This window comes from Oenanthe melanoleuca, chromosome 5, assembly GCF_029582105.1.
Source record: "Oenanthe melanoleuca isolate GR-GAL-2019-014 chromosome 5, OMel1.0, whole genome shotgun sequence".
Classification (NCBI taxonomy): Eukaryota; Metazoa; Chordata; class Aves; order Passeriformes; family Muscicapidae; genus Oenanthe; species Oenanthe melanoleuca.
This window is the reverse complement of record NC_079339.1, coordinates 13078530-13094591: the sequence shown is the minus strand read 5'-3', so window position 1 is coordinate 13094591 and position 16062 is coordinate 13078530. Positions and strand designations below refer to the sequence as shown.

The 16062-nt window shown below is 37.1% G+C and overlaps 1 protein-coding gene across 8 annotated transcripts in view; it reads left to right on the top strand.

Annotated features, from left to right (window-relative positions):
- Nucleotides 1–16062, top strand: part of SOX6 (SRY-box transcription factor 6) — a 360677-nt gene that overhangs the window by 123871 nt on the left and 220744 nt on the right. For all 8 annotated transcript variants that reach the window (XM_056492466.1, XM_056492469.1, XM_056492463.1 and 5 more), the window contains one exon: nt 13148–13388. In XM_056492466.1, the coding sequence (XP_056348441.1) occupies nt 13152–13388 (237 nt within the window). In that variant the 5' untranslated portion in view covers nt 13148–13151. The remainder of the gene's footprint in view (nt 1–13147; nt 13389–16062) is intronic.

The window sequence follows — 16062 nt, the reverse complement described above, 5'->3', positions numbered from 1 at the left end:
TCCCATCCCACAGGTTGTGCCTATTGGTTAAAAATATATGTTTCTTTTTTATTTTATTATCCAGTTTGTATTTTTTTGAACTGGCTTTTCATCCCCAGCCTCTTTCTGAACTTGTACTTAGCGTGGTGTTCATCCTGGTGTGGGAGCTTTCAGTTTCATATCACTTTGATCAGCCCTTGCCAGTGCAGAAGTGCAGTCAGGTTTTGTAGGAATTCACTACTCAGTGTCAACAAACATTCCTCCCAGCATTTACTGGCTGATTTAAGTAAACTGTAACTTGTGACATGGGTATAGTAAATTGATAATGACAAAGCCACAGAAATAAATACAACTCTACACGTCTATTCATTGAAATAAATGATTGCAAGGAAAGATTTCTTTGTCTGCTAGTGAGAGGAGAGTTGTTTGGTTGTGAACATATTACGAGCCTGACTTGAGATTCATCTTTTGCTGCAAATTATGCCTTTCACAGGGAGCTGGGAAGGGCTGTTAGTCCAGTCCTGTGTACTTTTGATTTTCTTTGTTTCCTTGGGTTAATTCATTAAACTCCGTGTCTCAGTTTCTTTTGTAAAAGCAAGAGTGCTGAGAGAGTTGCTTAGGAAAGGTGAAGATATTTTGAGATTTCTGGAACTTGAGAACTTGTGTTGATTGCCAAATATTAGACTGCTTCATTACCTTCTATGAAAAAACAACCAGGGTACAGTCTCAGAGTAAGAGAAGCTCTTTGTAGAAGTGCCTTCTCTTGGAGATTGACCCTCTGCTGAAAAGATGAGAGGGCTCACTCCAAACCCACCTCCTTCTAGGGTGGCCCTCTCCCTCCCTGTGAGCTCCAGTTTCTGCCCAGGTAGGGCTTTTCCCTGCCTGAATCAGCTTCCAGAACCTCAATGGCCAAAAAAGATACAGCAGAGAGAAACTGAAAGTGTCTTTGCTGTCTCCCTTTTCACACTTTATTTTTGTCTGCCCAAATGTGTGTCTCCTGATGGGCTGGTGGGCACCTGCCCCTGGTCCTGTCACCTCAGCCCTGCTCTGCGTGGTGCTAATGCCATGGGGAGGCTGCCAGAGTGGTTGTGTGCTGGGGACTGAAGTGACCTCAAATAATTAGTGAAGGGTTTGTGCCTGCTGTGCTGGGGGTCCTACGTATTTGGATGACTCCCATCTCTTTCGTGACCTTGCTCCACAGGAGCTGCTGGACTGCAGTGCTTTGCCAAGTAGCAGCCTAAGAATTCATGTTCAAATTAAAACACAAATTATTTTTGTTGCAGTAGTTTGTGTTTGATTCCTCCCCAAATTATGATCTTATGCCAGTCGGAGACGTAAATTTTTTGTTTTTTTTTTTTTTTTTGAAAGTGCTTGTCTGTGTAAGTGAAGAGATCTTGTTATTTTGAATCAGTTCAAGAGGAATACACTTTAAAAATACTGAGAGCAATGGATACAGTCTGCTACTGTTCCTAATCTACCTTACTATTTTTTGCATGTGCCTGCGATGAGTGTTCGGAGGAATATTATCGTGTCATATGATTCCTGCTAATACTGGTAGTCAGTTTTTCATGGAAAACGCAGAAATTCCATACTGCAGAAAGACCCAACATAAATTTTCAATGCCAAGAAAAGTTGGTAGGGATATATCTTTAGATGAATAAATAGCATTGAGTTAACCTCAATACAACTGCTCTGATTTACAGTGTCTGAGGATCCGACTCATTCTTAAAAGTCTGTAAGGATTCTGTGTCATAATTCCTAGATTAAAAGATACATTTCTTTTCAGTTCTATATTTATTTGGGTTATGGGCAGGCAATGGACTTTCCTGTTTATGGTTGGTGGTAGTGAGAACAGCTGTACCAACTAAACCTGCCTGCAAATCTGTATGTCTGTAAGGTATGGATCATCCTCTGTATGGCACTGCTTTTGAAATTGTTAACAGAGCTCTCAAGAAATGTCCATGAGAAAATGAAACTGTTCAAATCTGGGTTTAGAAGTAACAGTCTGTACATATTACACACTCTTTACTTGTCTATTATAAATTATTACCAATAAACACAAGTGGGAAACGGTAACAAAATATAGCCCTGAGCAAAAGAAAAAAAAAAAAAAAAAAAAAGACACAGTTTGAGAAGACAAGACTTCCTTGCAAAGGCAGATCGTACATTTTATCCTTAATATATAGGAAAAAATAGGTCAGAGATGAAAACCACAATAAGGCACTGTATATTTCAAAGGTAAACATACTGCATCACAAGCTGTAAAAGAATATCTCAGCATTTTAGCCAAAATCTCTTGCAGGGAATCTATCTGGATATGCAGTCTAATGGTAAAATATTTAATATCACTGACAATATTTTAAGTCTGCATTTTAGACCTTTGGTCTTTTTACTTTTTTGATTATTTGGAAGCAACTTGCAATCTGAGCTTTTGGTTTGTGTGCTGGCTTGTGTTTTCTTTTATATTCTGATAGTTGCTCTTCATTATGTTCTTTGACATATTTAAAATTACTGACACTGGACTTTGAGCACTCAGAAATGTGGAGCAATTCAGAGCCTGGGCACTCTTTACCTTTACCCTTCTGGTTGATTTTGATATGCAGGTTTCCTTCTCCTTGTCAGAGAGCAGATGCTGCATTCTGTAACCTCCCATGGAAGTGGGATATTCGAGGGTTCTCAGTTATTGCAGATTATTTCTTTTTAACCATTTTTTGGCGTGTTACAGAACAGAAACCAAAAGACAGGGAGAGTTTGGAGATTGCTTTGCAATTGATGCAGTTTCAGAGTGCTGCATGCAGGGACTGCTGCTGCTTGATCTCTCCAAGCTGAATAGGGAAGTGGTGTAAGTTTCACCTGTGACAATTACTTTTTAATGTTCTCTGATTCTTTTTAGTGCCTAGTCCAGACACCCCAGTGAATTCCTTAAAAAATACAAAACTTTCTTTGGGAATCTGGTTAGTATTAAGCAATTTATTTTTTTAACTAAATAACAGTCAAAATATGTGATGTTAAGTATGTAATGCTAAGACTTTGAATAGCAATGTCTTATTATTTCAGGCTTTTTAAAAAGGCAGTTAAAATTGGTAGATATTTCACCTGTGGAGCTTGTGAAAGGATAGGATGTTCAAAGTCTCAATAAATTGAACTTTAAATTATTTGCACTTAATAGCAGCTGATTACCTTAATTAATAGAGGAGAAAACGTTTTATTTGAATTCTCAGAGAATTGCAGTTATTTTTTTCTTCATATTTTTGTAGTGAAGGTAATTAAAATAAAAAGGTCCTATGCTGTTGCACAGCCCAAGCAGTAGAGAGTTTGGGGAAGAAAGAGAGATGTTATCACACTTGTTCTTGGCCACATTGCCCATCAAATAAGGGTATTTCTCAAATATTTCCTGGGTAGATTTAGCTAGGCATGTAATATTTTTCTGAACAGAATGCCTCTTCAGACTACCCTCTCCTTTCTCCTGGTAGTAGCTACAGCTCACTGGCAAATGAGGTGGTTCCTGCAGGGTCTGTAAATGCATTTTAGGGTTCCCATTGTGCACACAGGTAATGATCACATTGTGTAGACCTCAGTTCAAAACAAAGCAACATTGTGCACAATGCTGCCTTCTAAAAGCCTGTTTGCAATGACCTTGAACAAAAATCAGAACTTCCCAAAGTTGGAGAAAAATGGGCATTGTGTCTAGTTATGTTTTATCTGACCAAAATACTTGGGCTTTTAAAATAGTTTGGGGTTTTTGCTGCCTTCCTTTCTTCCTCTGTTCCCACTGGTGCTGTGTTGTGTGACTCAGTGTAGCTGCACAAGCAGCCACCAAAGGCTGGGAGCATGCTGCAGTTGGAAAATCCAGCTTTTCTCTGTTGCACCTGAGCTCCTGTGGATACAGCAGGAGTTCCTGGTTGGAAATGTGGAGCTGCATCTTATCCTCTTCTGAAAGGCTAACAGTGTGTTTAAGTAGTCCTTGTACCTGCTTTATCCAAAGGGTTAGGATCATATCTGGCTCTGGTTCAGCTGTACAGGGTGGAGAAAAAAAGCTCCTTGACCATTACTGCCATTCCTTAATAGTCCTTCAGAGAAAAGCTGATGTCAAAGACTGAGTCTTGGCTTTGCACAGTTTGCTCTTTTCTCTTCTAACTTTCCCACAGCTGGTGAAACTTTAAAGAGTGTGTGAAGATGATGTGCATTTGCATCAGGAAATGTACAGGAACTGTGTCTGTGTGTTAGTAGTGAACAGAATATCAACACAGAAAAGATAATCTGTAATATCACCCTACAGTGCAAATTTTTCAAGAAGGGTTAAAGTTTAGTTTCTTTTCTGTGAACAAGATGAAAACAGTTTTCCATGTATATATCCTACCTAGGACACTCTTTTGTAGTTTATAGGATGCCCAGAGCTACTGTAGATATAAAACAATTTCTAGTTATTAGATCTCTGCATCACCAAAATGCAAATTTCACTCCTGAATATGTAGGCCACTTGCTGAATAACCTCAAGAAATATATGGTGAAAATGCTATTTTTCATGTATTCAGATTACCTCCTTCAAAGGTTTTCCTCAGTTTTTAATATCCTGAAAGTCCCAGTTCTGAGGCAGACTGCAGTTCAAACTTCATTTTCAGTTCTTAGAGTGAAGTCATTTAAATAAACAAATAAAAGTGGCACGTCATGTGTAGCTTGTGCCAAAGTACGCCGTGTGCCAGTTAGAATTATTTTTTATGAAACCTCACATATATGAGTTTATAATAACAACAATGCAGACATATATGCTCCTCCCTAGCAGCAAGTCTGCTGATCCTTGAAGTACTTTAAATGTGCACAAGTAAAATCCCAGCACAGTTCTGACCTGTGTTTATTTTTAGTGCTTCATGAATCACCTCCTTTAGCTGTTTTTCCTATTTTATAAATAAATCTTATTGCTAAATAACACTAAGATATTTGATAGTGAGAATAAAATCTCTCATCTGAATCTGGTTTTTTTTTTTTTTTTTTTTTTTTTTTGTGTGAACAGCCAGATGGAAGTGTTTACCCTTTGGAGAATTTTAGAGCTGATATTTTTGTTACGTTTTGTTTCTTCCTGGTAATAGTGTTGGCACTTTGCTGATCTCAAGTTGTGTATTATTACAATGGAAGGTGACAATTTGATTGTCTTCAGTTGGAGAAACAAGCAATTTTATATTCACTGAGCTGTCAGGTAACAGTACCTCACAATACTAAGAGCTCCTGGCAATGTGGTTTGGCACCTATATTTAAGTGCTTTGATGCTTGCATAACCTCTACTGAATCAGAAATGTTTTGCCTGCTAGAAATGTTTTTAAGCTTGTAGCGTAAGGTTTTTATTAAAAGGACAAATCTGAGCTGCAGAGCCATTGTTTTGTGTTACATGGAGGTACTAATTTGGTGCTTTAGTGCAACAGGCTTCAGGTGAGCCTGAAACTGATACTTCATTTCTCTGTCTGCTGAGCTGCCTGCTTTGACTTAGAGCTGAGAACCAAAAATATGGAAAGGAGGGAGTAGGAAACGGGAGGAGGGGAGAGAAGTCTGGCTGTATTGATATTTCTCTTCTGAAGTGCAGAGAGATGGCATGTGACCTTTCACACATGTAGGATTGAAAATTAACTGTTTAACTCATTACATGGAATCTTAGGCAACTCCTGAAAAATGTACCATAGGAGGGGAATAATGTAAGAATACTGTATCCTACCATTGGAGCAATGCTTCTCCAGCTGGAGCATTGAAAGGGTTTAATGACCCTTTCAGGAACTTATGTCCAAGTGTGATCAGGAAGGTCTTTAGTTATTAGAACAACTTCTTAACTGGCTTTGTAAGGGGAAAAAAAAAGTATTTTTGTCTTCTGTGTGAAGTCTCGAAGTTGAAACATGCTAAATAAGTTTTTCATAGTATTTTTAGGCATCCTTTATCAAAAGCATTTATATAATCATCCAGATAAACAGTTAAGTCATTCTGATCCATAAAAATATGCGGATTAATGCTTATTTATAGCAAACATTGTTTTTAAATTTTATTGTTAAGGATTGCTTTTATTTATATTGTATATTCTCTTACTTGCTGCCTAGAAAAACAAATCCTAATAAGTTGCTGATGGATAAATTCTTGGCACGCTCACTCTTGTTCCCATAATTATTAGTAAAGATAGCTGGAAGTCAGTACTGCCTTTTTTTTTTTTTTTTTCCTCTTTTTTTTTTTTTCCTTTTTCCAACAGTAAGAAATTGGATATCCAGAGACACATGGCCCAGTCATAGGACTTTAAAGGCAGCCATCACCGAGAAGCTAATACCAACCAATTAAACAGAGGTGGTTACGTGATGTAACATTATCAGGAGAAACAATTCATGAGTCAAAGCATTCCAGGGCATATGAGCTCCAGTCCAAAGAACAGTCTCAAGCTGTTTAAATAAAGTGACAGCAATATTGTCAGCTAAATATAAACTATAGAAAATATTAACCACAGTGGCTGAAGATGAGCACATCCCAGGTGCTAAATGACTATTCTTTCACTGCTCTTTTACTGCATTCAATGTGGGTTCATTCACCTTAGGCATTTTCAGTGGAAGCTTCTGGTAGTGGGTAGAGAGAATGGAGTATTTAGCCTGCTAAAAACATAGGTTGTAATTTTGACATATATGAGTCCAAACAGACACTGGATTTTCACTGAAAAAGTCCAGAGGGGTTGTGAGGCTGTTTTGCTGCACCCATTTTGATGTTTTCAACAACTAGGTGAACAGCCCAGAGCTCATTCCCTAACCCTAGTAGCTCACCATGGCTGCATGGCTGGGAAGGTCACTCTAATGGGTGAACAAAAGAAAATGACTTTCCAAAAAGTTCCAAAGGGCTGGATTTTCCTCCCTCTTTTTTTTTTTTCTTCTTCTTTTCTTTTTTCAAATGAGGAGAAATACCATGAAAGTTGTTCCCAATCCTATGAGCTTTAAGGAAGTCTAAATCTGAAGTCAAACTTTATGATTTGGATTCGTATCTATTAGCAGAAGTGTAATTTGCCTGGATTGGAAAAATAAACGCAAGAATAGCTGAGTGTGTATCTTGGAAGCCGTGGGTGTACTGCTTAGCTTGGTGCTTATTTCAGCCAGAGATTTGGGTGCTCAGTTAACATTATAGCTGTCATTTCTTGAATCACATTTGCTTCCACTCCCCCTCCCGCCCTTTTATTTCCAAGGTGGTTCCTGCGATTACCATAAACCCTCTAATCTTGCAGTGCTGTTTATGATCTATATGTAACTAATTCATGTAGAATTCCTGCAAAATGAAGCCAAGGAAGAGCTTGAGGGAGTTGAGTTGATTGGCCTGAGGCCTTGCTGTGACTCAGAGCCAGGAACAGAAACAGATTCTCTCCCATTGCAGCCCTCTCGAGCTATTTGGGCTCTGTGCGCAGGGATTTATGTTGGGGTGTGGGGCCCCAAGAGAACAAAATCTCTTACTAACTGTTCAATTGTGTTCCTAATTCTCCTCGAAAAGAGAGGAGAGATGTCATAATTTTAGGAAATAGCTGTTTATTCTGAAATGGCATAAAGATTACAGCATTGGCTTTACAGTGCGTTACGTTACTGGGTTCTGCCTACACAACGTTGTTTTACAGGGCAGAACTGCAAAATATTTTGGCTATTGCTAAAGCACATTCGTTTATAATGCATCTAATGTACCCCAAAGCTAACTGATGATTTGTGAGGGAGGGTCCTGTAACCATATTTAATATTATGTGAGAAGTATGCACATTTTAAAATGTGGGAAGGGAGAAGATGCTATGGCTGATTATTTTTTTTTTTTTTCTTTTACTTATGGACGCCAGGTTAGAATAAAATTTTTGAAGGAAATGCTTAAAAGGTTATGAGTACTTCTAAAAATGCTTTCTTTTAATTTATTTAGTTCTGGAGTCACCAAAGCACTTAGACATGTGCTTAACTTTTTGAAACCAAGTAGTCCAATTTGAAATTAGTGGACTGCCTGCATACTTACAGTTAATCATGCACTTAAGTACTTTAATCTGGCACTTTGGGGAAAAGGAATGGAGACTGTTCATAAAAGCTCTGTAAGTGAATATATTTCTAATCTAATCTGATTCCAATCTACTGTGGGAGCTGTAGACCTGGGTTATGTCTCTGCTGCAGTCACTAAAGCAGGATGAATTAGCCCATCCGAGCACCACGCTACTGTAGCTGGAGAGCTATCAGAAGCAAGCTTGTTTAAAATTAGTTTGGATATCTGAGCATTACAAAGCAGTCATTTATGTGGCTGCAGTGTAGACATGCCTTTAGGTTTATGAATGCTTTGTGAGGGTGGAGCAGAGCAGAAGCAAGAGTCCCTGGCCAACTACCAGTCTGCTTTGTCATATATCTCATTGTTATTGCTCAGTTTATATGTTTTTGGAACAGTGTCTGGGCTGTTGCATTGTTGTTATCTGTTGTTATGCTTCGTGGCTTGATTCTGAAATGTCTGGCAGTTCTGAAACTCCAGGTCTTGCCTTAATTTCTACTGTAACATTTAATCATTTGAGCAGTCAACAGGGTTGGAATATTTCTTAGGCTTTGGAAACCTTTCATGTCAGGACTATCAGCTAATTGTTTTGCAAAAGAGGATATGAATTTTTTGAAGAAATTGAGATGATAGAAAAACCTTAGACAAAAAAAAAGTATTAATATTTGCATTTAGAAAGGCATAACACTGAATGTAGGAAAAAAGGAAAACCAGTGTTTTGTGAATCTGACTGGCAATCTTCTTTAAGGCAGAAAGAATTTCTTCTCTGGTTTAAAATAAAAAATCAGGTCATATCTATAGCAATCTAAGCTGTTTGGAACTGTGTTTAGCTTTTTGTAGGTAAAAAAACCTTTAGCAGTTCAATTTTAGCTTTACTACCTCACTATTGAGGCTGAATGAAATTGGGGTCCAATACCTAAGATTTACTGATGTTTCTGTGAATGATCACATTTTGTTTTGGTCTTGAAATCAAAATGAGGTAGAATTTATTCTAGTGTTGGAAAATACGGACTAAGATTTTTTTAAATTCTCAAACTTGAGTAGGTGATAGGACTTCAGTTAATTAGGGCCTTTTTCAACCTTTTCTCATACCCATTAGATATATTTTCCACCTTTAGTGATTGCTGTGTTCAGCTAATCTGTCAATTTAACCAAAGCAACAATTTCACAATGTAGTTTTCTTTCTGATTGTGTGCTGTGTAATCAATATACTGATATAATGTGAGTGTAATTTCCTCTCTTATTTTATCTCCACTGCACAGTATTATAAATAAACAGCTAAAAAAGAAAAAAGAAAGAAAAGCACCAAACAAATCTGTTGCATCTTCTTTTAAGATTGTACCACTGTAGACACTTGTTCTAGTAAAGTAGAATTGGACCCACTTGATTGCATTTAAATTTTTCATGCTTCAGCAGTTTGTCTGGGAGCACAGTAAAGAAAACCCCCCGAGCGAGGATAGTTTAGAATAATAGAACTTGATTTTGTGTATTATAGCGGCACCATTTGCGCTGCTGTAGTTAGGGTTGTGTCAGCACTTCCATTATAAACCCCTGTTTGCAGGGGTTATAACTAGGGAGATATTTTTTTATCAGAAACTTTCTTTTTTTTTTTTTTTTTTTTTTTAAATCATTCCAGTAAGTTTAATTGATAATAGCAGAAAAAAAAAAATTATAATGGAAATTAGTAAATTTCTGATACGTTTTATGAGCCGTATTTATTATGAATATTGATTTTTTTTTCCCCCTCTCAGCAGAGATTTTAGCAAATTCATTTTGAATATTTTAAACATAAAATTGGGAAGTTGTTATGGCTTAAAATTTGACTGCTATTCATGCTCGTATTTTAACATTGAAATATTTTAACACAACATGCTGCTCTAAGGCTTAATTTTATCATAAACATAAACTACTCAACTGGGCCAGAGTCTTCTCCACTGGAATTGGATGAGACCTTGGAGTTACTGACTGAACTCTGCCTTTTGACCTGATTGGAATCATGTGTTCAGAATTCTCCCAAACTGCTGGATAAAACCCATCTACAGAGTTTAAATTTGCTCTGCTTTCCTGATTGCAAACCCAGGCATAACTGGACATCCTCAGAAGCCATGTACAAATGAAGTATAGAGTATATTTATTAATGATTGTACTGGGAAAAGAATGTGCAGGGCTTAATCTAACAGGCCCCTACACATCTGTCCCTTCAAACCCCATGTTTTAAATACAACAACCAAAGAGTTACTGTTAAATCCAGTTGTTTTAACAAAGCTTTGGAGAAAATAGAAGTGAAACACACCCCTAAAAATTATGCCACAAGAAGAGCAAGTGCCTGGGGGCCTGTCTGAGCTTGTCCTCCCTTCCAAGGTTCCAAGGCTATAGATGACTGACTAAAGTGCAGCTTGGAAGGTGTCTGTCCATAATGCAGCAGTGGGGAAAAATGGTAGGTGGAGCTAGGAAGTGCTTGAACCCTACCCTTGGTCTGCTCTCTTACTCCAGGACAGAAAAAAAGTTGCTTGGCATGGCCTGAGATTATTAGTCAATGGGATTTTTTATAATTTTATTTTTAGTGTAAATGAAGTCCCTTTTCTCTATGTAATCAACTTAACAGCGCTTGAATGGACATTTTTATTGAATTGTGTTTAAAATGTCATGAATAAGAGGAAAGTATATTAGTGTACATGTCAAGGAAAAAATGCTTCCCCTGTAGTGCATTACCAGTAGATAGCTTTGCTGAATGGTCACTTGAGGAAACACCAAAAGCCTGTTTATGAAATAGAGGTGAAGCCTTTCTGGACTAATTATATTCAGCATGTAATTTCTAAACTTCAGTCTGAATTTTGATTTTCAATTAACATTCCCAATTTGAAGATAATTTTCTATTTAATGTAATTGCAGGAAATAATTTATTGGCTGATTAAGACTGAGGGCCCAGCCTTCCTTAAGAAAACAGTCCCTAACAAACCAGCCTTTAAAGCCAACTCGTAGCTTTGGACAGATTCAGCCTATTTTTGCAGCTGCAGAGTTGTGTTTAATTAGGATTGTGCAGTATTATTCATTGGTGCAGTTTGTAGTTGAAATTATTCTTAAGAGACATTTTCATTTCTAGTTTTGTGTCATGATTAATTTATGGTGAAGAAACAGCCATGGCTCTAGCTTTACACAGCAGCTCGTTCAGCATGAAGCAGGAACGAGATCTGTTGAGAAGGTGAAAGAAAGGAAAAACCTTCATTGTGACTCTCATTTTTCGTGTCGGGTTTTCAAACTGCGCAAAGCACGACTTATATTTTCATGTGAGTGATTGCATTAACGTGACTACTTTAATGAGAAAAGGGAAAGCAACCCTTTTATTTTATCTAGGATCACAGCAATTATGAGGCAGAACCTTTTGAAGTGCACACGATAATGCCGCTTGCTGAACTCTTGGCATGTTCTCTGTAGCATCAACACAAATTCTTTAGCACAGGAAGAATGCAACGCACGGTTTAAATTCCTCAGTTCTGCTTATTGGCAACTCATGTTAGACTCCCACTTACACTGAGGCTTCCCTAAAGAAAACACGAACCTTTTTCCCCCCCCCAGTATCGAGTTTAGGAGGCAGGATTATCTCTATTTACAGAATAGTTATTCTAAATAGGTATCAGTGTTTTAATATGTTTCAGAGCACTTCAAAGCTTGTAATACTTTCATATTGAACTGTACATAATTAGATTAGTTGATCCTATATTAATTTTTTTTTTCACTGTAGGATACTAAATCTGAACTCCCTCATTAATTGTGAGAAATTTAGCATTAGCTGTTAAATCCTATGTGAAACACAGGCTGCTACATAAAAACTACTGTTTAAATTGGAATTAACTTAATTATTTTTCTTTGCACTTGATATTTCCTTCACTGTAATATTCATGAAAGCATGTGACAGATTTGTAAATTTAACTGTTAGTCTCAGATTTCCAGACCCTTTAATCAGTATTTATTTGTCTGTAGAAACAGTACTAGCAAGTTAATGATTTGCTAATTTGAAAAATGCTCATGTGGTTTCCTATGTTAACTGATTTGTGCATTTTTAAAGAAATGGTATGAAATCAATTATTGTTAAAAAGCAATTAAGGTGAAGATCTTATTCCTTAGTTTCTCAGCAATTTCAGTGTCAAGGATATTCTAAAGTTACTAAGACCTGGGAAAATAACTAATATATTTTAGCTGTCCCTTTTCAGGTTTATTAACGATTGTTTTAACAGTTGCAGTTAATCTTACTAAAAATTTTAAATGACAGTGTTTTCAGATTTTGAGTTGAAGTCAGTAATATTTTCATCTAAGTGCAGAAACTGTGGCGAAAGCTGTGTTTGCATATGAGATGGTAGTAAGAGCATTATTAGGAAAAGGCATTTAACATAAATCAATGCATTTATTCATTGCACTTTTAAGTAATTTAAAGTATTTTGTTGAGCTATATCCTGTACTTCATGCCTAATATTAAAGGAAACGCAGTTTTTTTAGGTTTTTAGTTTGAACTGTAGAATGTTACTAAGGTATTATCCATCCATTTAATAAACCTTTAGGGTTTAAAATACTTTTCTCAAGTGCTCCTCAAAACACTTTCTGAAAGGTAAAACCAGGCAAAATTTTAAACAGTTTAAAAGCAGTACAGCTTTGAACAAACAGCAAAAGGACCCATTTAGCAGAATTTGGAATGGATTTAAAATTTATTCTCATATATGTAGGAAGCATCTTCTGCTTGCAAGGAATGAGGTCAGGTAAGCGTGATGAGCTCTCTCCTTTAAGCATTTGCTTGTGAGCTTCAGGTTGCTCATGAGAGTAAAAGTTTAAAGAATTGAACTCATACAAAATCAGCATGAAAGTACCAATAAAATCACTATGTTCTTATGGCTGGAGAAAATTATATTGTTTGACAAGTCTAATTGAATAGAATGATGTCATATAGCTTAACCCTGACCTTGTCTTGGCATCAAGAAATACTTTTCCTTGGTGTTTTGGGTCCAGATCCCCAAGCCTTGTGCTTTTCAGAGCACTTCTGTTGACTACCCATGGTTACTGGCCTAGGCAGGTGTGATGCACTTAGAGGATGGTCTTGAGCTTGATTTTTTTTTTTTTTTTTGTCACTGATACCAATGTTTTCATTTTGTCTCCTTCTCTTGTTTCGTAGAAGAATGTCTTCCAAGCAGGCTACCTCTCCATTTGCATGTGCAGCTGATGGAGAGGAAACAATGACCCAGGACTTAGCATCACGAGACAAGGAGGAGGGCAACAGTGATCAGCACGCCTCTCATCTGCCTCTACACAATGTAATGCACAACAAACCTCACTCCGAGGAGCTTCCCACCCTGGTCACCACCATCCAGCAGGATCCCGAGTGGGATGGAGTAATCTCAGCCCAACACAGAATGGTGAGTTCCTCCATCCTCACAGGGGCTTCCCAAATTGAGTGTTGTAAGAGGTTGTTCACTCCCATTTGGAAAGAGACGTGCTCAGGTGTAAAGCTTTTTAAATGTTAAAGCGTCGGCAGTAGATCAACATCATATGGTGTAATTGTAAATTACAATTGTATAATTTACTTAAGTATACAGGTCTATTTGAGTGAGGTCATTTGATGAGTTCACCTTCTGAAAGGAAATGCATCTATTTATCACGTTTTCATTCATACCTTGATTTATGTCATAACCTTTCTAGCTCGTATATTCAGGCATTAGTTTCTGACAGGAGGATGTAGCTCACAACTGTTTGTCATCTGCAAAGTGTTGTGTTGAAGGAAGAAACTTTAATGTATTTTTTTTACTAGCCTCTCAGAAACAGGACCTGCCAAATTTAGAATGTTATATCTTTACACAGCAACAAAGAAACTGGCATTTTAGGTGACATAAACATCCTATTGTACCTATAGGAAGTCACAACTTTTTGTGGAGGGGAAAAGTGTTTATAAGTCACTAGATCACCACTCAATATACAGGTGACATTGGAGATGATCAGAATTATTATCCCTATTCTCTTCAGTAGCCTAGATATCATTATTTAGTGCTTGTAGCTCTGTGTCTGAATCCCCAAAACTCTGCAATAAATGGACAGGCTGAATGGGCAGGGCATCTTAGTCAATTTATTTTCCTTGCATGTGTTCCTCAGAAACAGAAATAAGGTAAGTGGAGCAGCCAGGTGTTCTGTAAATTTAGAACATCAGAAATCCAGACTCTCTGGAATGTGACTTTCAAAAACCTTAAACTCAGACAACTTAAAAATAAGCTTCCTTTTCAAAAAATTTCTTCTCTATTTCTATTAAATATCTATGAGTAGATTTTTTTTTTTTTAATCAATTTTTTTCTGGTACAAATAAGCAGATTTCAATAATGTTAAGCATAATTGCAGAATTTTTTAGCACCACTAACTATACTGGACTCATTTCAAATTTGATTAAATATAATAATTCTAATGCATTAATCAACAGAGATATCACAGTTCTTTGTGCCTATTATGATGTCCAGAGTTAGTTAAATAATAATAGCACTGCAATATATATTTTTAAATATATATATATTTATATATATTTTTTAAATATAGTGTTTTTTGTTTTTTTTTTTTCCTAAAATCCAATTGATTCAAAAGATCAAACCAAACCAGAAAAATGCTGTCTAATCTGTAATGCGCAGTTTAACCCCAGTGCAGAACTTTCCATCAGGTCTAAAATATTCCTAGATTTGGGTGACTTTCATGAAGAAGGCAAAATTTCCACTGCAAAATCACTTTAAAGAAAAATGATTATAGTTTAGCAATTTGGAAAGGTAGATTGTAAGTTCTATATATGGCTTATATTCAGAATTTTGGACAGAGAGTCCCTCTTTTGCCCAAGTTATGCAATAAGCACATTAGAATAATTTTAACTCCTGTGTTATCAGGAGGACAAGCTGCATGCAGACTAGAAAGGACTGATCCAATTTGTTGATGGAAAAAGTTAATCTGTGAATTCATCAGCTACTTCTCCATTCATTCAGAGAGGCAGGTGCACTCTTGGAATTTTGAGACTGGGGCACCAATGCCATTGACAAAATTACTCTGTGTCCTAGAGAGAAAGGAACTGCTGGATTCCAGCAATCCCTCCATGCTATTATTTATTTTTTTTTTTGGTTCAGCGTGTTCCTTGGACCTGGAGTGCTGCTCTGAAGGGGTTTGCAGTCCCAGGGACAGAGAGCAATCTCTGCTTCCTTTCCTAATGCTGCCCTGTCATGTCAACACCCTCTGTACCTCTGGACAGGCACGAATCAGTGCACAGCCTATCATGTTTCAGAACAGGTGCATAAACTTTGCTTCAGGGACTTAGCACTCTGCTTTTCCTATCTCCTTTTTCCAGTAAATATTCCATTATATATGTAGATGAATGTCCTGAAAATCATTAGCAGTTTCCACAAGTCCCTAGGCTTAAATCTGGTGGTGGATATATGTCAACCTTATTTCAGAACCTCTCAGCTAAACCAAAAGGATTTTTTTTTTCTTCCCAGCTCGGAGCTGGGTATAATTTACAAGGCTTGGCTACCAATGAAGACTGAAATTCTAATACATGTTTTCTGGTTGCAGTTAACAGAGCTCTAAAATGTGCAAGTGTATTTACAGTTAGGTGACTTAGATGGCTTGTGAGATCACAACAGTGAATTGGGGAAATTTTTTTTCTGCTTGAGGGATTGCCATTTAAGTACCTTGTTTGATTTTTAATGATTTTTTTTTTCTCACTTAAGTATGTTCTCTATGGACAAACATTTAAGCCTCGATTCATTGCAGAAAGTTTCTCTGAAGTTTCTGAGTCAAGCAGGCATTTATATTGCTAAGAAAGAATTTAGAGAGGCCTGCAACTATCCTGATGAAAACATGTTCATACTCCTTAGAGGGAGGATAGAGGTTTCTTTCCAGAGACAGATTCCAGAAGGTGGGTTGGGCAATTCTGAGATAGGTGCTGTGGCTGTGGCCACTTTTTTACCTAATAAACCCAAATTCCCAGAAGGTAAGCACTTTCTGACCTTCCCCAGACGGATCCTTTAGAAGCAGATTTGAAGAAGCACCTGTTCATAGCATTTACTTTGA